Consider the following 21,453-nt stretch of genomic DNA (forward strand, 5'->3'; position numbering starts at 1 on the left):
TAAATATATAGATATATATATATATATATATATATATATATACTAGTTCTAAAATCATTATGCTTTTAGAAGTCTCACAATTATAATTATAAAATATAGTTTTAAAAGAGAAAATGGTATTTAAAATAAAAATATCTAGTTTGCAATTTTAGGTTATACAAACTCTACTTTCAAATTTAATATCAGATATGTTAGATCTCATCGTTTTATAAGACTTATTGAGCCCCATGAGTAGTTACATCAACTTGTCTTCTTCGTGTTAATCAATATGTATTTGACGTTGATTACAGGTAAATGGTGTGTGGTATGCTTCTAATTCATCCCAGAGTGCTTTGAGCTTAGTGAAATATGCTAACAGTGTCATGGTTCCTTGTGACATCATTGCTATCAACTTTTGTATCTGAAAATTGTTGAAGCATTCTTTTGTGAGAATTGATCGTAAAGATCAACCCACACTTGATCAGCTGTCTTAGAGTGAATAATACCCTCAACGATATCTGCTTCAATTGAATGAGTTAACTAAGATATTATCATACTATTGCACTGATTTTAGAGTTTAAATTCGGTAGAATTTGCATCTTGAGACGGTTCTTCAATTGTACAATGAAACCAATTTTCTTTTTGGCAATAAGAGCATGCATAATTGATTTACTCCCGAATTGGTAATTTGTTCCATTTAATTTGATTGTAACAAATGAATATCCTGACTGATCAGAGTAATAAATATAATAAGGATATGTTAAATTAACATCTGAAATTTTAAAGTTGGATTTGGCTGATTCCACGAGGATATCAAACTCTGATATCATGTTAAGAATGAAAAATAGAAACAGAATTAGAATCGAAGATATGTAGTATGTATTCTCATTGATATTCATAATCTTTAAAAATATGATACAAGCTAGCAATTAATACCGAAAAAATATAAATTAATTAAATATTAAAAGTAAAATAAAATATATTATAAACTAAATATTAAAATATAATATATAAGATATATTTCATGAATAATATATTCTCCAAATATTATATCGATATATAATATATATAATATATATATTTGTCCACGTGGAAATCGAAGTTCCACCATGGAAGAGCGGATAATGATTGGAATTGTACACGGTTAATTNTTTTTTTTTTTTTTTTTTTTTTGGGTTTAAAATAAAACTTGCACGAGCGGATTTGAGTGGGGATTGAAAGAAGTGCTCCAAGTAGGGTTTCCTTCTTAAATAACTAACTTCAAGATTTTTATTATTATATTTATTATAATTAATAATAACAACTAGATGCTTAGTGCTTTGACTCCTTTTAACTCACATGGGTTCTCCTGTTTCCCCCCCTTTTTTTTTTATTCTTTTTAATATCACCCATTATATTTTTTTATATAAATTTATATAGTTCGAGATCACGCGCCTTTTTAGCCAGACCTTTAGTCTTTTGATTAGTGTTCGGGTCTCAAAAGATCAAAAGGGTCGCCCCGCCACAGTCACAAACTCAAACTACTAACATTTATTTAAAATTATAATTAATTAATTTATGCTTAAAGTGGATAATATTATATAAATATTTAATAAAATAGGCGAGGAAAATCATGATGAGATAAAGAAATAATGAAAATAAATAAATAAATATGCGCCACCATATATACGAAGACCTTTTCCCCTTCCACCACTTCCAGAATTTTTAATTAATTTTTAATATTTTCTTTCACATAATTAAACAAAATAATGAAGAGAAGTAATAGATATTATAATTTATTATAAGTGCTTTAGCTTCACGCCTACATAATATTATTTTCCTATTTAAATCTGCTAAAAAGATGTTAATATCTGACCGTTCAGTGTTTTTCAAGTGGCTGTATCCATCATTACTTATTTAAATAAATAATAATTATTAAAAAAATATATATTTAAAAAAATCCCAGACCCATATCTAAATTCAATATTATTTTTTTATTTGTATAAAATAATTTAAGATTCTCTCAATAATCATTAGATTGAGAAATTAAAATTTTAATAAAAAGTTTTCCTTAAATTAATTATATATATTTTGTAAAATTAAATAAGGTAGAACTTAAGTAGGTTTGATTTTCTATTATTCATGTCATACTAATCTAGTTCATTGATATAAAATTAAAGTAGATAACTATGCTTAATTAATGTCAAATCATGTTAATTTATAGTTTTTAATTGATGTTTAATTTAATAAATTGAAATCTTCGAAGCTACTTAGTAAAATCTTGTTTATTTAAAATTAGGTTTCAAATAAATAAAAAATTACGATATAATATTTTAATGAAAATGATACAAAATTAGGTAAAATATTATTTTTTAAACGTATTTAAATATAATTTCAATGACTTTATCATTAAATAATAATTATATAACAAAAGCATATAGTAAAAATTCATGGCTTTAAATTAATTTAATAAGATTTGTATGAATTTTTAATGATACCCTTTGACAATTCACTAAAAAAAATGAGGGTTGAAAATAATGGGAGTGTATCTTTAAATCATTAATTAAATAAATTAATCTATGGTTTGTACTCATTACACGAAATAATTAATCAGTTAAAACCATAAGTTAGCTAGGACATTATATTTATTTAATTTATAAAATTTTAAAAAATTATAATTTAATTTAATTTTTTATTTATTTAGTATAATAATTAAATTAATGGATTGCTGACTTAGCATGTCCCATTAGTCTATCAAGTTGTCTGCCACATCATATCACATAAATATTTTCAAAACAGTATTTTTTGAAAGGGAGTAAACGAACAAACATATCATAATTATTAGAGCTTTTCTTTCCGAGCTTCAGTGAACGTTAGATTTTTGTCATGGAAAAGTGATTGATATCAAAGAGAGTGTCGGTGTAGTCGATGAAATAGTTGAGTCGTGGAGATTCCGTGGTAGCACCGAGAAAGAAAGAAAGAAAAGAATTGTGGAGTCCAAGTGTTGTTCAACTTAGAAGTTTTGGGGAGAGGAAGATTAAGTAGAGAAACTGAGCTTTCAAAGCACCCCATTAGGATGTCAATGGAATCAACAAGATATGGTCTTTGGCTCCATATTTATGAATATTAGATAAGATTTTTGAGAAAGAGATGGTCAATAATAGATTCTTGATGTTGATCAAACACATATACAAACCCAAACATTGTCTCCATCCAAACCCAAGTCCTTTTCACCGATCGTGCTATCACATCAATTCATACTAGATATCAATATGTGAGCTACATCGAGAATGACAGGGAGGATCGAAACGACAATTTTAATACAGGGTAAGTAATAGTTTGATTAATTAAACTATGCTCGTGTCAAATAGAAATGATAAATCGAACAGATACTGAAACTGAAACTTTAGAGTATTTCTCTACCTATTTAATGTTCTACAGGGAAGAGAGTAGGTGGGACACGAGAGACTCAGCTCTTGCATCGTGTTACCAACACGAGACATGGGAGCCTCAGCTCGTGCATTGGTTTATTGAACTTTTTATAATAATCTTAATTAATGTGGTTTATTACTTCAAGTATTTTTTGTCTTCATTTTTTCATTTTCGTTATTTCCTATTTACATATTAATTATGGAAGTTGGAAATATTAATTTTAAAAAGGTAACAAGAAAATAAATTAATTAAATTAAAAAAAAAATTAATGTAGCATCATGGTGGAAAGCGAAATGTGATGCGGCAACTATGTGAAATAATATGAATATTATTCCACTAACTTTTTATAATTATTCAACACATTTCTAACTTTAAAAAATAAATAAATAACTTTTTATATTTTTTTCCAATTATTTTAATTTTGACATTTCAGTTGAAATTTTTGTCAACTTTATATTTAAAAAAAAATAAAAAATCAATTGCTTTTTTACATATGAAATTCTCAATTTTTATTTAATATATTCATGAATATTTAAAAAAAAATTGTAATTTTTAAAGAGTAAATTTATAAAGTAACCCAANTATATATATATATATATATATATATATATATATATATATATATATATATATATATGAATCTAAATATGTGTAGCACATGGTAATACTTATGACCTTGTAAAATGTCAATGCATAATAATATAAGAAGGGCAGTTTTGTAAATATCAATTTAGATTGTTATATTGATTTGTAAAAGCGTTGACTTACAGCAGGTTGACTTGACTTTAAAATAGAAGTTTTATCCATTGAAATATGGGGGGGAAAGGAAATGAAAAGAACTGTGGAAGATTTGAATAGATTTTGGGTTGAAAAATATTTGATGATATAATGTAAGATGGAGATGGAGATTGTGAAGGAGACAACCAAAGCTTTTCAAAAGATGTTTGTAGAGCCACAACCACAAATAACCAAGTGGGTGAACCACTTCATTCAAAGTTTCTCGATGCCCAATTTTACATTTCATGTAAAGTCTATTGTGACATAAGTGTCACATCCTCCAATATATGCACCTCGCTTTATATTTAGGATGATCTTTATCTTTATCGACGATATGATCGTGTTACCTACTTGTCTTTAAGTGCTTCTCAAGTGGCTATCCTCGTGTGCATTCTTTTAGAGTTTAGAGTTTAGGGTTTACGAGCCAACGCTCTTTGTTTGGGACTCGAACTAAGATTTTGGATTCCCCTAGCATCCCCTATGGCAAGACCATATTACCTGTTTATAAAGTGTTTCTAACTTTGACTGTTCCCACCTTCTAACTTTGACTGTTCCCACCTACCAACACAATCATTCCCTGGCATCCCCTATCTTTAGAGTTTCTATGATTGAATCACTAAAAATTGAACTATTATATCTTCTCATTTGGATATATGTAATGGCCCAAGCCCATTGTATGTAGATATTGTCTTATTTGAGCTTTTCCTTTCGAATTTTTCCTAAAGATTTTTAAAACAATGCTAGGGAGAGGTTTCAACACCCTTACAAAGGGTGTTTCGTTCTACTCTTCAAACCGATGTGAGATCTCACAATATATTTATTCATTCATATATCACTAATTTACTTAGCTGTCGCACAATTCTAAAAAACCTTATAATTACTTAATTAAAAAAATGTCTTGAGAACAATGATTTTTTCAAAAAATAAAAATAATAAAAAATATAAAAAATATAACCATTCAAATTATGAAAGAAAGACCCTTCAATAGCTTGTGGCTGGTTCTTGAACTCATACCCTTAAGCTTTCTTTCACCCAAACCAAGTGAGATTTATGGAGCCATAAACAGAAGCAATGATGTCTAGTTTCAAAGTGTCCGCCTGTTACAATTCAATTTTTATTAATACATTACTTCAACAGCTTCCTGACGCTGTAAGCCCATAACATAATTTCCAAACTCTTCTCCATGGCATTTTCTTTCCCTTTCTTTCCCCACCAAATCATACACGAAAGAATGTCGATAAGTCGGTGACCAAAACCGTTACTTGCAGCGTTCGTCCATCCATGAGATGATGTCATCTAATACCTGGACTATAATTTCATCTGGCTCACCCTCTAAAAGAGAATGCCATGCCTCTTCGTAAAGTATTAACTTCCTATCTGTACTGCTTGATTTCTCGTACAACGCCTTGCTTACCGATGGGTCGGTTACAGTATCAGCCTCCCCATGCAGGATCAATATTGGCAGGGAAACCTAGAAGACATCTCAATAAACTGATTTAGTTCTTGAAATTGTGTTTTATGTACTTGAAACAACTGGAATGAATTTGCAATAAAAGTCACAGTGTATCTTTAAAGGAATTAGACTCTTCAATGAAAATTAGAAACTGTATTGCATTCTGTGATAGAACGGTCTTTTTCCAACAAGAAACTAAGCATTTCAATGATGTATCAGACGTACAAACACGGAGTCAACAATAAGGCTCTCTAACTGGTCAACAAAGAGAATAGGAGCAGTTGAGAAAGACTTGACGAGACGTAAAACAAGGACATCTGTGAAAGTTGATCACATGATTACTCTTACTTACCGCAAATATATATCCTTCGATCAAAGGAAGAGAGAGAGATAAGATATGGTTGAAGATTAACTCTCTCAAGTACTACAAGGATATATGCTATGATATTTTGCATTGTGCAGTTTGGAGAGGCTTTTATGAGGTGTTTGGCTTTTGCTTGGCCAGACCAAGGGAGAGGAATCCAAGAGTTTCTAACAAGCTAGGTTGTGTGCTATTTTACGAGGTCGGTGTGGCTTGAGAATGCTTGAGAAGACTTCGAGCGATGTGTGGTCCCTTGTACCCCTTGTTTGTCTAACATTCAAAATTATGTTAAATATGTGATTTCAGATTCATTCCACCACATTAAGTGAATCATGTTTTGGATCATCTGGTCTTTGCCTATGCCTGGTTCCAAGTATTTGACTAAATTTTCTTTTATCCTCGAGAAATATTTGAAAGAGGTGGGAGTTGGGACATGAGAGTTTTTCTTATCAAGCTGATGGCATGGAAAAATGTTTTGGAGGCCTCGAATGGTCAATAATTTGGTTTCAACAATTTGAGTTTTGGGAACAAAAGAGTTGTGGGGTCATCAGACATGGTTTATGATTTATTCAGATAACCTATGAATGGAGAAAGAAGAGTAAAGAAAGGCTTTGTATAAGAACGAATTATGGAACTAACAAGGTTTATAGACAACCTTACTTGAACAGGATGTAATCAATAGATTAAACTTCCTTGCTCCTTCAAAAGGGTTCTGTTGTAGCTCTTCCTTTAATCACTTGTGTAGCCCTGCCCCTCTGCGTCTGAGTCCATGTTATTCTCCGCACTATTATTCTCCACATTATGGAATGTAAAAATTTTCTAAGAAGGTTAAATTCTGTGTGACAAGGTATTACAGATTGGATTTAGAATGCAGTCTTCCATCTTTTTGGAGGCTACAATGGTGCATTCTCAATAGGAAGGCATTTGAAGACTAAGACCATTTGCTCTGGAGTTTCTAGTTTACTCGATCGATTAGGAACGGCTTGGAGTCTGTTTGGCCCTAGGGGGAGGGGTGGAGTCTTATGGAGGGTTGGTTTTTTGTTGTTTTCATGGGAATCTGAACTAAGAAAAATAACGGAATCTTTAGAGGTGGAGTGTTCTACATGGCTACATTTACCCCTGCTTAGGATGTCTATATCTAAATATTTTTCTAATTGTTCATTTGTTCTTATTCTCTTAGATTGGAACCCTTTTCTTGTTTGCAGGCAGTAGACCAGCTTGCAGCTTGCAAGACACTGAACATACTGAACAACTTTAATCATATCGCATGCCTGAGGCTTAAACATAGTAATTAGACTCATATATATATATATATATATAATCCTTACGTTAATCTACACCTATATAAGCTTTGCTAATGCATTACTTGCCTGATAAAAAGGAAACATGTGCGGTGAAGAGCAGTGGAGCAAAATATTAGGAAAAGAAATATATATCATAATTGAAAGGTTGTGAATATAGCATACTTCTCTCAATCTGCGTTCTAGTTCTTGCGTAGTTCTCAACATCTCTACTGCAGTCTGCAAGCGAGGTTTATGTTTGTATGCAATGACATTATATGTTGTCTGCATCCACAGAAATGCAAAAAATAAATAAACATATCTGCTAACATATAGATTAAACACTTCACTTAAAAATAGGATGAATAAATCTNAAAAAAAAAAAAAAAAAAAAAAAAAAAAAAAAAAAAAAAAAGGAACAAAGGCATGCATTTGTTATTTGTAATACCACCATTTTGTTCAAATAAACATTCTGCTCAAGGGGCAAACCATTTCTCTATACTTCAAGTCTCTAAAAGCTGCCTCAGCCAAATCTTTCTGTGGAACCAACTTGTACTTTGGAAGGAATTTAGACGCTCCGATCAATACTTGTGAAACTCCCCATGGTGGGATCATATCATCTGAAATCTAGAAAGAAATTTTGAGTTGATTGGAGCCCCACAGACAATGCAAGTGTTCTAGAATAATCTTTTTCAGAAAGATACCTTGCACATTGGCGCAACAAGAACTGCACCACCCCATGAACGAGGTTGTTTTAGGTGTATCTTGAGAGCCACAGCTCCCCCCAAAGACTGCCCAAAGAGAAAGCTGGGGAGAGCACTAAACGCCGGGTTCTCTGCCCTTGGAATCAAGTAAATAAATTTCTAATAAAGGGTTGTCATTGAAAAACTTTGTTATTTGTTTGAATGATTTCTGTTGAGACACAAGTAAAACAAATATTTTACAGAATGTATTTTCTACAAAACAAATCTATTCTAAAAGTAAAAATAAAGAAATCTTGGACGATATGTAAGATCCTTTCTATTCTACGAGGCAACATAGGCATAGGTTACCAAGGTAAACAAAAGGCCAGACAATATTAAAATGAAGGTTTCAACAAGAAATCAAGTTGGATCTTAGTACTCATATAAACCACAAAAATTCCAGATAACACAGAACACAGAAACAATACAAGAATTTTATTGCAAGCAATGCTAATCGCTGTCCAAAGGGCTATTCTATGTTTTTCATCCTATTCATGCTTGGACACCGCCAAACCAGAAGAAGGGCTACCCAGAACTACACACACAAAAGAGCCCCCAATATCTTTAGATGCAAGAATTATACAGGACATCAAACACATGCGACTTATCATATCATATCTGATACCTTCCAGAGAGGTATATAATATAACTACGTGCATGTCAGAATTTTGCTGCTCTAAATTCTTACAGTCGAAATCTACATCATCCCTCCAAATAATGGTCGGATGCCCTGAGGCAGCAGGAGATAAAGTATAATATTAACTTTAAGGATCAAGCAAAATATCATTCCTCAAGATCCATTTCAAGGAAAATTGTCCAGCTTCCTCACTACTACAATCATTTTCAGATTAGTTAACAACAAAATTTGGCAAGTTAACTCACCTTTCACTTTGGAATAATGTTCAATGACGTCATCTACAATTCTGTCGAAGTTTGGTATAAAGCCATGGAGACCTTCTGAAAGACCAAAACCTGGATAATCCATAGCAAAGACGCTATATCCTAACAATGCGAACTTTCTTGCGATTCCTGAAATACAGTACCACAAAACAAAAGTCAATTCCTATTATAGTATACAAAATGACATACTAGGTCATTTATACTACTCGATAGGAGCCACGTGCCTTCAAAGAAAAATGTGCAGGTGTCTCCATAGCCATGACAATAACACACCATTGCTTTAGGACGGACAGTCACTGGAATCCAGCTTTTTGAGAATATACTCAGTCCTCTGGAGTTGACTTCATATGACTGTACAAAAACGATTGATTGTCTTAGCTTGAAAACGAGATTGCATAGACTTCCAAGAAGCACAAATGGGCTGATATGAACCAAGGCATCAATCATGCAATATAAACTTCAAGGAAGATGTAAAGAAAATGGAGATTTGAAAAATGTAAAGAGCATTCGTGCTTTTCCGTTAGCCAAGAGCAAAGTTCCTTTGTAATTCTATATAGTTTAGATTGCATGTTCAGAATCATTCAAGCTTGTGGAGTGATTCAAATCTCAAACAAGTGTTCTTGTCTTGGGATATTTGATCAACAAGGTAATGTGAATCTTACTTTTCCTTAAGGTGATTCAGCATTACGACTTTTATTGACAAATGATCCGATAACAAAACAGCTTTAAAAAGGACTCATTATATGGCAATCGACTACTTTTCCATGCCAAATGACTCAGCAATACAACTACATATTTATACATCTGGAAAAATACTCCAAACGGCACAACGATTAAGGTTTTTAAAAAGATTAGACATATACGAAGGAGTGTGATTCGTTTGATAATTCCTACCTCTATCTATGAGGTGTTTGGATATTTTAAAACTTCATAAACATGTAAAAGAGTAAAACTATTCCACTCGAACGAAAATGTGATTTTACTTGTTCAAATAACAGTGAAGGTGAACAAGTTCATTATTATGAGTGATTTCTACAAAGGATCAAGTTCTAAACATATTAAAAAACAAAAGATATTCAATTTTAGATATTACCTCTTCAATCTTCAATCCATTGCTTGGTGTCTGAAAAGAAAAACGAAAGAAGTAATTGAAATCCCATAGAAAATATACTCTAAAAACAAAAAATAAAATAAAAAATAAAAAAATAAAGGCATAACGAATTATCCAAGATCGACCAACGCCTTAATAACAACACGAACATGAACCTAAGAAAGAAACAGTAAACCAGAATACCTTGAACAGAATGTGATCAATGCTGAGTTGAATTCCTTTGAACGCCGCCCGCGCTCGGCGTCTGGCGGACACGTCGTCCATGTTAGCATCAAGCAATTTCTGCAACTCATCATCGATACCATGCAATTTCTTTTTAGGCGCGATTATCGCCTTCCAGGAGCTCATGTTTTCCTCTCGAACCTCCCTTACCGAAAAATTCTACACCATTGCAGAAAATGACCGGTCAAAATCCGCAATACATTACAGAAAAGAAAAAGCATCAAACTCCTCAAATGCTGTTGAAATTTACGTGAGCGGGCGTTGGCTATCTTAGGTAGGTTGTGTATGGCGAGAAAAGTAGTGGAAAAAGGATGGTAACGGCATCGAAAAAGATCTGAGCATCTGAATGCCATGTGGAGTTGACATGATTAGCTTTCGGGAATTGTTTAACCATAATCAAAGAGAAAGTCAGAGCTGATGCTTTACCCATTGGATGTTGATGTACTCTACTACGCTCTATTTCCTAATTTTATTTCATCGACTCTCCTCTCAGCCATAAGTTTTAACCCCAATATCTTCATTCTCCACTGTCACCTTCTACTTTACTCCTCTATTATTATTATTATTATTATTATTTTAAAAATTAAATAAACTTATTAATTAAAATGATTTTATAATCTTTTTTTGGTATATGAAAATATTATCCGCAATCTGTCAGATCTAATCATAGCTTACTTATTATACCATCGATCAAGAATCAAATGTTTGAATCTCTCACTTAAATGTTGCATTTATATTTTACACTGCAATTTCTATTCAAGTCTTCAAAAAGGATTTGTAACAACCCAAGCCTACGGCTAGTAGATATTGTCTGCCCTTGATCCATTATGTATCACTATTAGTCTCATGATTTCAAAACATATCTGTTAGGGAGAGGTTTACCCACCCTCGTAAAGAATGTTTTGTTCCCCTTTCCAACTGATGTGGAATCTCACAGTCCACCTCTTTCAGAGTTCAGCGTTCTTGTTACCACACTGCTCATAGGTGTATGACTCTCGTGCCATTTTTAACAGCCCTAAGGCTAGACCATCTATTACAAATGGTATCAAAGTCAAATTTGGATGGTGCGAGATACTGGTCGGAGTAGGGCCAGACTCTCTCCATAGTAAATGTGTTTTAAAACCTTGAATGAAAGTGCAGAGTCTAAAGAGGACAATCTATGCTTGCATTTTTTTTGTTTTTTCCAAAGTCCAACCTAACTGAAAATAACAACTTTCTGAACAAAAGGATTCAACCATTTCAACACAAAAGTAAGAACAGGAGAATCAACCAAATGAAGAAGCAATTCTCATGGATTAAATGATCAAAACTCCCAAGTTCTAAACAAATCAAACAACAATATGGAGGCCTGCGAAGCCGTTTGAATTACTGTTCCTGTGAATCGGAAAAAGTTCGGTATAAGAACTTCTGAACAATTGATACAAACTCATCTACTTTTTCTTCATGAGGTAGGTGACCACAATGCTTGATCACCTCCAAGTGAGATCCTGGTATGGCTTGAGAAAGTTTCACAGCATTCCAAGAAGGCACAAGTCGGTCGCTATCACCGGTGATAATAAGAACTGAAACCGGTAACCAAACCAGCAGCTTGATTAGTATTTAAAAATGCATAGACTGGTACAGGTTATTAAGCTCATGAATGCAACAAGTTTCAACTGTTGAAGTGATCTGGAAAAGGAACCGGGAAAGTATTCTAACAACTTATGAATACTTGAGAATAATATTTGCTAGCAGTGGGCTTGGGCTACTACAAATAATATCAGAGCCAGACAATAGGTGGTATGCCAGCGAGGGCGTTGGGCCACAAGGGAGGTGGATTGTAGATTTCACAACGGTTGGAGAGGAGAACAAAACATTCCTTAATAAGGGTGTGGAAACCTCTACTAGTAGACACGTTTAAAAACCTTGAGGGAAGACCCAAAAGGGAAAGCGCAAATGCTAGCGGTAGCCCATCTTGAAGGAAAGCCTAAAAAGAAAAGTCTAAAGAGGACAATACTTGCGAGGGATGCACGCACTTGGGCTTTTGACATTATATGATATCCATGAAAATTTTAAACCCTCCACTTCAAACATCTATAATTAATATTGCATAGATAGTTATTCAGTTTTAAGATGATGGATCTTTCGTTCTTCTATAAGCGTGTGTTTTGATGGGAATTTTATACCGTCAAATTAATTTAAATCACGGATTTCTATGATGAAGATATAAGACATTATAATATATATCATGGACTCGAATAGATGAAAAACAAGTTCAGGCAGCGTACTGTTGGGAGAATAAAGAGTTCAGACTATTATTTCAACTTACCAGGACAGGAAATTTCATGAAGTCTCTCTGAAATTGGTGGGGAAGCCCTATCTGTAAGCATTGCTGCAACAAATTCCACAAGTGCCTTATCCCAGTTTTTTGTCCTCAATGGCTGCAATTTTACCATGCAACGAAAAATGAACGCCCATTTGATAACAATTTAGTTTTTGGTTTTTTTACGATTTCTCTACCAAAGGTTTCATCCTTCGAAAGCATTTGAATTCATAGTCGATCCCAAAAGCCAAAAACAGGTTTTTAAAAACTTTTTTTTCTTTCTAGATTGCAATGTTTGGTTAGATTTTGAAAACATTTCAAAAGAGTGAATGACGAAACAAAGAATCAAATAATTATCGAACGAGGTCAAGTCTACCTTTGTATACCCATGTAGAATATGTTCATTTACTCGAGCCGAATCGTACCAAGCATTCTTGATAGCAACAATACCAGCTTTATCTATAATCATCCGTACCTGGACACACCAGAATGTTTATAATACCCATATGCTCAAATGCTAATAAAGAAAAGGAATTGAACAAGAACCTTTGGCAAATAACAAAATGAAACACTTTACCAACGTCAGAACCAAGGTTGAACGAAGAAGAGCTAACAGAAGTTTTATGTACAAGAAGTCGAGGATTTCTAGAATTCTTTTCACCATCTGCATTATTGACTGCACAATGAACTTGGCCACATCTGAGAGAATCTTGAACAGTTGAACTACTGGATTCCCAACAACATTTGAATCAGAGACGTTCTCTTGGACCGGGTTGTCCCGGGGGAATCTAACTCCTAAAGGAGCCAGAATTGCTGGGGCAACAAGGATTAAAGCAGCAACCCTTTGAGGATCTTGGAAGTATGAATTTACTGCTACAAGCGAACCTGCTGAATGCCTGATGATAACAGTTTCTATTATTGCTTGCAAAGATCACAACATTCAGAAGGATATAACAGTTCATGATTCATGAAATAGGTTAGAAATCTTCATTCCTGCTTGGTTTCATCAAGAAATTTTGTAACTGATATCAAATATGACTTTTATCTTCTCTTCACTGTTGCTCTGGTTCTTTTTTCAAATGACTATTTAGTTTAAGTGGAAAACAAGAAATTTAGGCTAATTTTACACATGATGTCCATGAAAGTATGAACCAAGGTGAAAACACTTAATTGGAAACATCTCACATCACTTATCACTTATCTTCAACGACCCAGGCCTACCGCTAGCAGATATTGTCCTCTTTAGGCTTTCCCTTTCGGGCTTTCCCTCAAGGTTTTTAAAACGCGTCTACTAGTAAAAGGTTTCCACACTCTTATAAAGGGTGTTTCGTTCTCCTCCCCAACTAATGTGAGATATCACAAATCAACTGTTGTGTGTCATTAGAACTATATGATGAAATGGAGCATTGGAAGAATAGATAAACAAAATTCATGAGTTCCCACCAGAGACAATCCACAGAAGTAAAGACAGAAATATGCATACCCAATCAAGATTGCCTTTTCAGCTCCTAAGAATCCGATGAAATACAGAGTAGCAAGGACTGAAAACGCCATGCTGTATGGATTTAGAGGTTTTGTGTCGTTCGTACCAGCAGAAGAATGCCCCAAATAATCTTCCCTTGACGTCAATCCAAAAGCTGGTCGATCAAACGCCAGTACTTTGGAACCAGTAATATCAGCTAAAGGCTTCATCACCCAATTCCATGAGAAAACAGAAGCTCCAAAGCCATGCAAGAGAATCATAGGAAGACCAATCTTGTTACTTCGATGAGGAGTCGAAGTTGTTGGCAGAGCAGGACTTGGATCAGGGGTTAGGGTTGGCGTTCGAGTTTGATATAAGGAGTCCCCTTGTAATTCCGGATCATAAACCTTGTAATGTACTTCCAAACCATTAAACTTACAGAAGCAACTATCAGGATCAGCCAAAGTTGTGGGAATCAACAATTCTTCTTGATCTACACCAGCTATTTTCCTTCTCTGTTTAGCTTTGGAATCATACACTTGCTCTGTAGATCCAAAGAAATCACCCATTGAACATCTGTGCGCGCATCATTAGCAAAATCCAAGGTAGAAAATTGGGGAACAAATTGAAAATTGTTGGCAAATGATTAGAACAAATTTTTAGAAAAACAAGGTCATGTGTTCAATTTTCTACGTTAGTCTGTGAAATTCCCCAGAAAATGTCGTAAAAGTTCGGTTTCTTCAGTAGTAAACCCCATAATTCTACAGAACTATGCAAACATGGTGATTCACCAACAATGCAGAAAGCATACAGAGAGTATTCAGCATCGGAACCACCGACGGAAAGCATAGTTACAGACGTCGAAGTCCAGAAGAAATGAAGAAGGCAAGTAAATTACCAGAGTATTCAGCATCGGAACCACCGACGGAGGAAGAAGAAGAAGCAGCAGCGGAAACAGAAAGAGGAACGCGAGCGATTGAGGAGCTACCTCGCGTAAAACTGTTGTTCCTCTGAATCCTTGAACCGCCATTGATGTCTGCACGGAAATGCAAGCAGAACAGAGCAGGGGAAAGGGAAGGAGAAAGCACGTGCCCGAACATCAAGAGCAAATGACTCGACCCGATCCAGCCGAAATAATCGAGAGACGTGCCGTATAAAGCGTAATCGTCTAATGGCGCATTTTATCTCTCTTAAGACGACAGCATTAAAATCTTGGTCCTCCACATATAGGTACTAGCCTTAGGGTTTGAGAATTAAATTGAGCTTACAAAATGGAAGCACTGGTCTGTAGGAAGCTCGGAGATCCAACAACGTCGGTGCCCAGCGATGATAATTCTCCGGTGGTGCTGAGTAAAAATCATCCGATTCCGACGTTGGATTCTCCGACGTCAGTCAGAGTTCAGATTACAGCTACAAGTTTGAATTACGCCAATTACCTTCAGATTCTAGGGAAATACCAAGAGAAGCCTCCTCTTCCTTTCATCCCTGGTTCTGATTACTCTGGAATCGTCGTTGCTGTTGGCTCCAAAGTTTCCAAGTTCCGAGTCGGAGATCGCGTTTGCTCCTTCGTTGGCGTCGGTTCTTTTGCTCAATTCGTCGTTGACGATGAGTCACGACTGTATGTTCTTTCTCGCCATTGGCCTCCTTTTCTTACGTCTGTTGCTACAGTCATGAATTTGCGCTGAAGCATATCTCTTCTCTGTTTGACCTTTTTTCATAAACAAACTGAAGATTCCGAGTACCTGATGGATGCGATCTGGTGGCCGCTAGCGCACTTCCGGTTGTGTTCGGGACCTCGCATGTTGCCCTTGTACACAGGGCCAAGCTGGCTCCTGGACAGGTATTTTTCTTCTCTCTGGTTCAGATGTGTAAATTTGTTGGCGTCTTCCATGGATTCATCTCTAAGCACAAAAAGCTGAACAAAAGTAGCATTTGTACATTAGATTTTGCATAGCAATCTAAACAAAAACAAATGAATCAAATAAGAAATTGGAGAAAACGATCTTATTCGTAATGGTGTCCTCAAATTCTTGTAAAAAGGCAAAATATTCTTAGTACCTGAACAAATTTCTTTGCACCATTTTTCTGCGTCTCTAGCAAACATTTTGAGAATTAAGGTATTTCTGAAACATCCTTTTTAGATTGAACCACGAATGCTACTTTTTCAATCAATCAAGTCCCTCAAGTCCTCGGGATGCAATCGACCATGAAATTTTGAACGTATACTTTGATCCCCGGTCTCCTTTTTGTGTTGTCACGAGAGTAGATATCTCTCTTTTGAACTTCATTATTAGTCGTTGTTCACATTAGAGGTACAAATTTCTCTTTTGGCTCAAGTTCAATAGCCACAGGCCAGCATTTGTTCTCAGATTGTTGTGTTCTCAAATATCTAGACTTGTGGATGGAGTATCATCTTTAAACATTGGTAACGCAATAGTTCATGATTATAAAATGAAAATTTATAGGTACTGTTGGTTCTCGGGGCAGCTGGAGGCGTCGGCCTAGCTGCTGTTCAAATCGGTAAGGTCTGCGGTGCAGTTGTTATTGCAGTTGCTAGGTAAACAAGTATTTCATAAATCAACCATCAACTCTGTCCAAAAGTTCTTCTGTTATTTCCTGGCCCCCTTTCACCTACTCAAACAAGGTTATGATACAGCATATAATGAGATCTGTTCCTTGCATTGTCTTTCAGGGGAGCTAAAAAGGTAGAGTATCTCCGGTCCTTGGGCGTCGACCATGTAGTAGACTTAAATCATCAAAACGTCATTGAAAACGTGAAGGCCTTCCTCAAGGAAAGAAAACTTAAAGGGGTTGATGTTCTGTATGATCCAGTTGGAGGAAAGCTGACAAAAGATTCAATGAAACTTCTAAATTGGAGCGCAAACATTCTTGTGATCGGGTTTGCGAGCGGGGAGGTCCCTGTTATTCCCGCAAATATAGCCCTTGTTAAGGTAACCCTCTTTTTGTTTTCCTTCTATTACCATTTACTTTCCCATGTTCAATCTTTCTATTACAATATGAACAGAACTGGACGGTGCATGGACTTTATTGGGGCAGCTATAGTATACATAGACCCCAAGTTCTTGAAGAATCTATGACCGAGCTATTATCCTGGTTATCGAGCGGATTGATCCGAGTTCACATTTCTCATATTTATAGCCCACTAGAGGTGAGTAACCTTTGAGCTTACCTCAATTTGCCACTGCATTAGATTCTAATGGTTTTTTTCACTAAAGGAGTGTTTCATTCTTTGGAGGATTCACTATTTCTCCTCTCTCACACACATTATGTTGATGATTGTAATGCTGCATCTGAAGTTAGCTTGAGTACCGTAGAATCTACTTTTAAGCCTATGGAAACGAGCTACTGGTTCATAAATTGTGAAATCTCACGTTGGTTGGAGAGGGAAACAAAACATTCTTTATAAGGGTGTGGAAACCTCTACCTAGCATATGCGTTTTAAAAACCCTGAAGGGAACCCGAAAGGGAAAGCCTAAACTTTATAAGGCTGTTTTTGTTGGAGCTAAGATCTTTGAGTCTTAGCTCACCGTAGTTGAGTCTAGGCATTATTTATCTTTTTAAAGATTGGAGGTTGAAAGCTTCTCACTATGTGTCGTTCGAGAGTCGAAAAAGTGTACTTAGCTGACATGTAACGCACTATCTTTCGTGTTCAATGTCGGATTATCTTCATGGTAAAACGAATTGACATACTCATCTGATTCTTTTCACAGGCCAACCTTGCCTTTTATGCCATCAAGAACAGAGAAGCTGTTGGGAAAGTAGTGTTGGTATTTGAAGACAAGACCATGAAATCGAAGCTGTAAGGGATTCAACGTGGATATGAGGAGGAAATGGTAACCATAATGTACTGAAACTCAAGCTTTCCTTTTCATTACTTGTAGACTTCGAAAATTGTAAACTCAAGCTTCCGTTTTCCAAAGAAATAAGGCTTTGAAACGTAGAAGAAGAAGCCCATTGTGTATTTGATTTTTTTTAAAACACATCTATTTGATACTCAATTCCAAGGGGCTGTGAGTTCTCCTTCTTTATAATATTTTAGAATACAACAAATATTTTAGAATACAACAAATAAGAAAAAATTGATTAAATGAGATCTTTAAAGAAATTAGTACATTCAGAGAGAGTTTTCTCGACTAAAATGCGTATCTATCATATTCATAATACAGAGAAACAAATGATTCGACACAATTTGGAGCTTTCCGTGCTTGCTTGTCTCGGTTTTCAATGTGGACAGGTCCGTGTCGAGCATTCTAGGCTAAATATGATGTTGACAATGGATGGATTGAGAAAATTTTTGAACTCATTCAAAATTTTGGGTTTGGTGGGTAATCCATGCAACTTTAATATTAAAGTTTCCAATCTAACTATTTATTTTTGAGTTGGGCTAGATTGAATTGTCAAATTCAATCTAACTATTTATTTTTGAGTTGGGAATTGTCAAATTGTTTTCCTAATCTAACTATTTAAATCTAACATTGAATTTGAATTGTTTTTAATCTATTTAAATCTGGGTTGGGCTAGATTGAATTGTCAGATTGTTTTCCTAATTTAGGGGAATTGTCAGATTATTTTCAAATATTAAATATTTTAAGGTGGCATTCATTACAAATGTTAAATATTATTAATTTTTATAATAAACTTAAAAATAAAGTAGGGTTGGATTGAGTTGTATCCCTAATTTCGGGTCTGGTTGACCAAATAAAAAAATGTCAACCCGTGAGCCAATCCAAAATAAAAAATTCAATGAAAAAATTTCAATTATATGAACACCCTTCTTCTAAGTTTAGGTATCTTATTTTATTATTTGTGGGGCTTTTTACAAGGTATGCTTTTCGGACTTTCCAAAATGGCGGTTTGGCCCTCCGTATTCTTTTCATATATAATATAAATTAGGTTTTTTTAAGAGGGACGTGCGGACGAGGTGAAGTTTGAGTAGAGTAGGACGAGATAACGCGCGCCCGCCATGGGGAGAAGTACGTAAATCCTTTCGTTTCTTCATCTAATACCTTCTCCCATGTTTCTCTCTGACTTGTATTTCGCAATTTTTGTGCTTTCCTCAACTTAAAATGTAGATACAAATTATTCGTCGTTTTTCTGGATGCAATCTCATAATAACAGTTAGATTTTGAGAAAAGTTATGGTCTATCAGCGACGAGCGTCATTTTATAGTCGACAGCACATTATACTGCTGGAAATGGAAACATTTCCTCTAGTTCCGATTGGAAGATGTTGTGATTTAATCCTTTATGTAGTTTATCAAGATTTTTACGATGTTTTTTAGCAGAAGGGCAATATGGTGCTGATTTTGCAATCGGCATTCAATCACGCATGTCAAATTAATGAATTATCGTGTAGTGTTAGCATCTAATGTAAGGCAGACTTTAGAAGTAGTTAAACCTCGCGCCCTTACTAATTTTCAAGTTAGACAATAAATGCACGGACTGGGGTTTTCTATATACATGAAGGACTACTATTATTGTTTTTCTTTATTCGCTTTTCAGTTGCGACTGCTTATTATTTAATAGGGTGCATTTTCTCGCTTGTCAGAGTATGTAAAATAAATTTGTGCGGACATCCTCCCGATACCCATGTATGAATGGTCACAGTCCTGAATGATTTTTGTGTTAACTCATTGATTATAGTTTGATCTTGATAATTCTGTGCCGGCTCTACTTTACCTACAAGGTTGTTGCATGTTATTCATTACCTTGCATTCTTTATTATAGGACCTGCTAGGTGTTACCGGCAAATTAAAAATAAGCCTTATCCAAAATCCAGATTCTGTCGTGGTGTCCCGGATCCTAAGATCAGAATTTATGATGTTGGAATGAAAAAGAAGGGTGTGGATGAATTTCCGTTTTGTGTTCACCTAGTAAGTTGGGAGAAAGAAAACGTGTCAAGTGAGGCTTTAGAGGCTGCTAGGATTGCCTGCAACAAGTATATGTCTAAGTTTGCTGGGAAGGATGCTTTCCACTTGAGGGTCAGGGTGCACCCCTTCCATGTTCTGCGAATTAATAAGATGCTCTCATGTGCTGGGGCTGATAGGCTCCAGACTGGTATGAGAGGTGCGTTTGGCAAACCACAGGGAACCTGTGCAAGAGTTGCCATTGGTCAGGTTCTTCTTTCAGTTCGCTGCAAGGATAGCAACAGCCAACATGCACAGGAGGCTCTCCGTCGGGCTAAGTTCAAATTCCCTGGTCGTCAGAAGATCATTGTCAGCAGGAAGTGGTATGCCTCTCCTATTGTTTAGTGCTTTTGTGGCTTTGTGGAGTTATGGTTAAAACGTTACCAATACGATTCTTATTGATTGAATGACATTATTCGAATTTCCTTTTTCAGGGGATTCACTAAATTCAGTCGGGCTGATTATCTTGCTTACAAGGCTGGGAACAAAATTCTTCCAGATGGTGTTAACGCCAAGGTAAGCTATATTGCATTCTGCCAAATGCTTGCTTTCCAGTTGTATAAATTGTTCGAACGTCTTGAATTTTTTCCATTTGTAAGCACAAGAATAGATTTCGGTTTAGCTATGATTACAAGACGTTACATTTATTTTTCTTTCTTTAATGTGAATTTAGATTCATTAAAAAAGCATCTGTCGAGCATCGATATTCCTTGCATGCGTGCTATAAAAGTTATTTGGTTGGGACATGAGTTGTGGGATCATGTTCCCCGGAGCATGGGACAATGATTTTTGGTTCTTCGTCACTGAGAAAGTCTGATTACATACATCCTTCTGTAACTACAGTATTCCTTTCCTCATATTTTGGTTCTTCATCACTGATTAAGCACAATTACAGCCTTTTTTTCTTCCCTTATATCTCAGTGGAAGAGCTTCTTGCAACTCTCCTTGATAGGACCCATCTTCTGTGATCATTTAATATCATCACATAATGTTCTATGTTTCCTATCAGAAAGAACAAAAAAATGAAGCACGGTTTCATAGTCAATATGTTTATTTCGTTCGTTTATATTGATTTTATTACTTCCTATTTGTTGCTGATCGAAGCGCAACTGGTCTTTTCAGCTTCTTGGATGCCATGGACCTTTAGCAAACCGTCAACCAGGAAGAGCTTTTCTACCTGAAACTGCCTAAGATCAGCTAGTTGTTTCAATTTGTCATTGCTATTCTTTTACGATTTTGACACTTCAACAAGTATTTACTCTCATATCTTGTTTGTATTATTCTGGCAGTTTTATTGGTTAAGAACGCTGGAAATACCAAGGGTCGGGTTTTAAATCTAAAGTATCGAAGATGGTTCCAAACAAGTTCATTTCACTCCAGCGATGAATTTTACTTCCAAGTATCAATACATGTAGAGCGACAAGATAGTTCCACTACCATTTAATGCAAAATCTAGAATGCTTTATCTTTTTGCAATTTGATACGTTATGTTTTTTTTTTTCTTATAAAGTAAATTGAGTTACAAA

General features: G+C 35.1%; 3 protein-coding genes and 1 pseudogene across 5 annotated transcripts; 2 read left to right on the forward strand and 2 right to left on the reverse strand.

The window, feature by feature from the left end:
- Positions 1 to 5,143: 5,143 nt before the first annotated feature.
- On the reverse strand, positions 5,144 to 10,718 carry LOC111808254 (annotated as a pseudogene).
- A 793-nt stretch (positions 10,719 to 11,511) lies between these two features.
- Positions 11,512 to 15,210, reverse strand: LOC111808787 (2-hydroxy-6-oxo-6-phenylhexa-2,4-dienoate hydrolase). 2 transcript variants are annotated; one of them, XM_023694962.1, is made up of 6 exons: positions 14,900 to 15,210; positions 14,023 to 14,545; positions 13,117 to 13,435; positions 12,916 to 13,014; positions 12,546 to 12,657; positions 11,512 to 11,799 (listed from the first exon to the last, which is right to left on the reverse strand). In XM_023694962.1, exons 1-6 carry the CDS (start codon positions 15,099 to 15,101, stop codon positions 11,603 to 11,605), a joined length of 1,452 nt encoding a protein of 483 aa, XP_023550730.1. In that variant the 5' UTR covers positions 15,102 to 15,210; the 3' UTR covers positions 11,512 to 11,602. The 2 variants fall into 2 exon arrangements, with proteins under 2 accessions (XP_023550730.1, XP_023550731.1); XM_023694963.1 differs by having other exon boundaries at positions 14,023 to 14,577; positions 14,900 to 14,992.
- Positions 15,174 to 18,053, forward strand: LOC111808788 (quinone oxidoreductase-like protein 2 homolog). The gene is made up of 6 exons (XM_023694964.1): positions 15,174 to 15,619; positions 15,733 to 15,841; positions 16,467 to 16,558; positions 16,694 to 16,952; positions 17,027 to 17,170; positions 17,733 to 18,053. The coding sequence occupies exons 1-6, from the start codon at positions 15,273 to 15,275 to the stop codon at positions 17,823 to 17,825; spliced, it is 1,044 nt and encodes a 347-aa protein (XP_023550732.1). The 5' UTR covers positions 15,174 to 15,272; the 3' UTR covers positions 17,826 to 18,053.
- Positions 18,054 to 18,890: 837 nt separating this feature from the next.
- Positions 18,891 to 21,401, forward strand: LOC111807998 (60S ribosomal protein L10-like). 2 transcript variants are annotated; one of them, XM_023693750.1, is made up of 5 exons: positions 18,891 to 18,995; positions 19,749 to 20,250; positions 20,362 to 20,443; positions 21,050 to 21,127; positions 21,217 to 21,401. In XM_023693750.1, the coding sequence occupies exons 1-4, from the start codon at positions 18,986 to 18,988 to the stop codon at positions 21,116 to 21,118; spliced, it is 663 nt and encodes a 220-aa protein (XP_023549518.1). In that variant the 5' UTR covers positions 18,891 to 18,985; the 3' UTR covers positions 21,119 to 21,127; positions 21,217 to 21,401. The 2 variants fall into 2 exon arrangements, with proteins under 2 accessions (XP_023549518.1, XP_023549517.1); XM_023693749.1 differs by having other exon boundaries at positions 21,050 to 21,398.
- The last annotated feature ends 52 nt before the right edge of the window (positions 21,402 to 21,453 follow it).

This window comes from Cucurbita pepo, chromosome LG13, assembly GCF_002806865.2.
Source record: "Cucurbita pepo subsp. pepo cultivar mu-cu-16 chromosome LG13, ASM280686v2, whole genome shotgun sequence".
Taxonomy (NCBI): Eukaryota; Viridiplantae; Streptophyta; class Magnoliopsida; order Cucurbitales; family Cucurbitaceae; genus Cucurbita; species Cucurbita pepo.

Coding starts and splice junctions, on each gene's coding strand:
- LOC111807998 (XM_023693750.1), top strand. Junction 20,251..20,361: donor ATCATTGTCAGCAGGAAGTG/GTATGCCTCTCC, acceptor TTCCTTTTTCAG/GGGATTCACTAAATTCAGTC. Junction 20,444..21,049: donor CAGATGGTGTTAACGCCAAG/GTAAGCTATATT, acceptor TGGTCTTTTCAG/CTTCTTGGATGCCATGGACC.
- LOC111808787 (XM_023694962.1), bottom strand. CDS start 15,101: ATGTTCGGGCACGTGCTTTCTCCTTCCCTTTCCCCTGCTCTGTTCTGC. Junction 13,436..14,022: donor GAAAAGGCAATCTTGATTGG/GTATGCATATTT, acceptor TGTTATCATCAG/GCATTCAGCAGGTTCGCTTG. Junction 11,800..12,545: donor TCATGAAATTTCCTGTCCTG/GTAAGTTGAAAT, acceptor TACCGGTTTCAG/TTCTTATTATCACCGGTGAT.
- LOC111808788 (XM_023694964.1), top strand. CDS start 15,273: ATGGAAGCACTGGTCTGTAGGAAGCTCGGAGATCCAACAACGTCGGTG. Junction 15,620..15,732: donor GTTGACGATGAGTCACGACT/GTATGTTCTTTC, acceptor AACAAACTGAAG/ATTCCGAGTACCTGATGGAT. Junction 17,171..17,732: donor ATATTTATAGCCCACTAGAG/GTGAGTAACCTT, acceptor TTCTTTTCACAG/GCCAACCTTGCCTTTTATGC.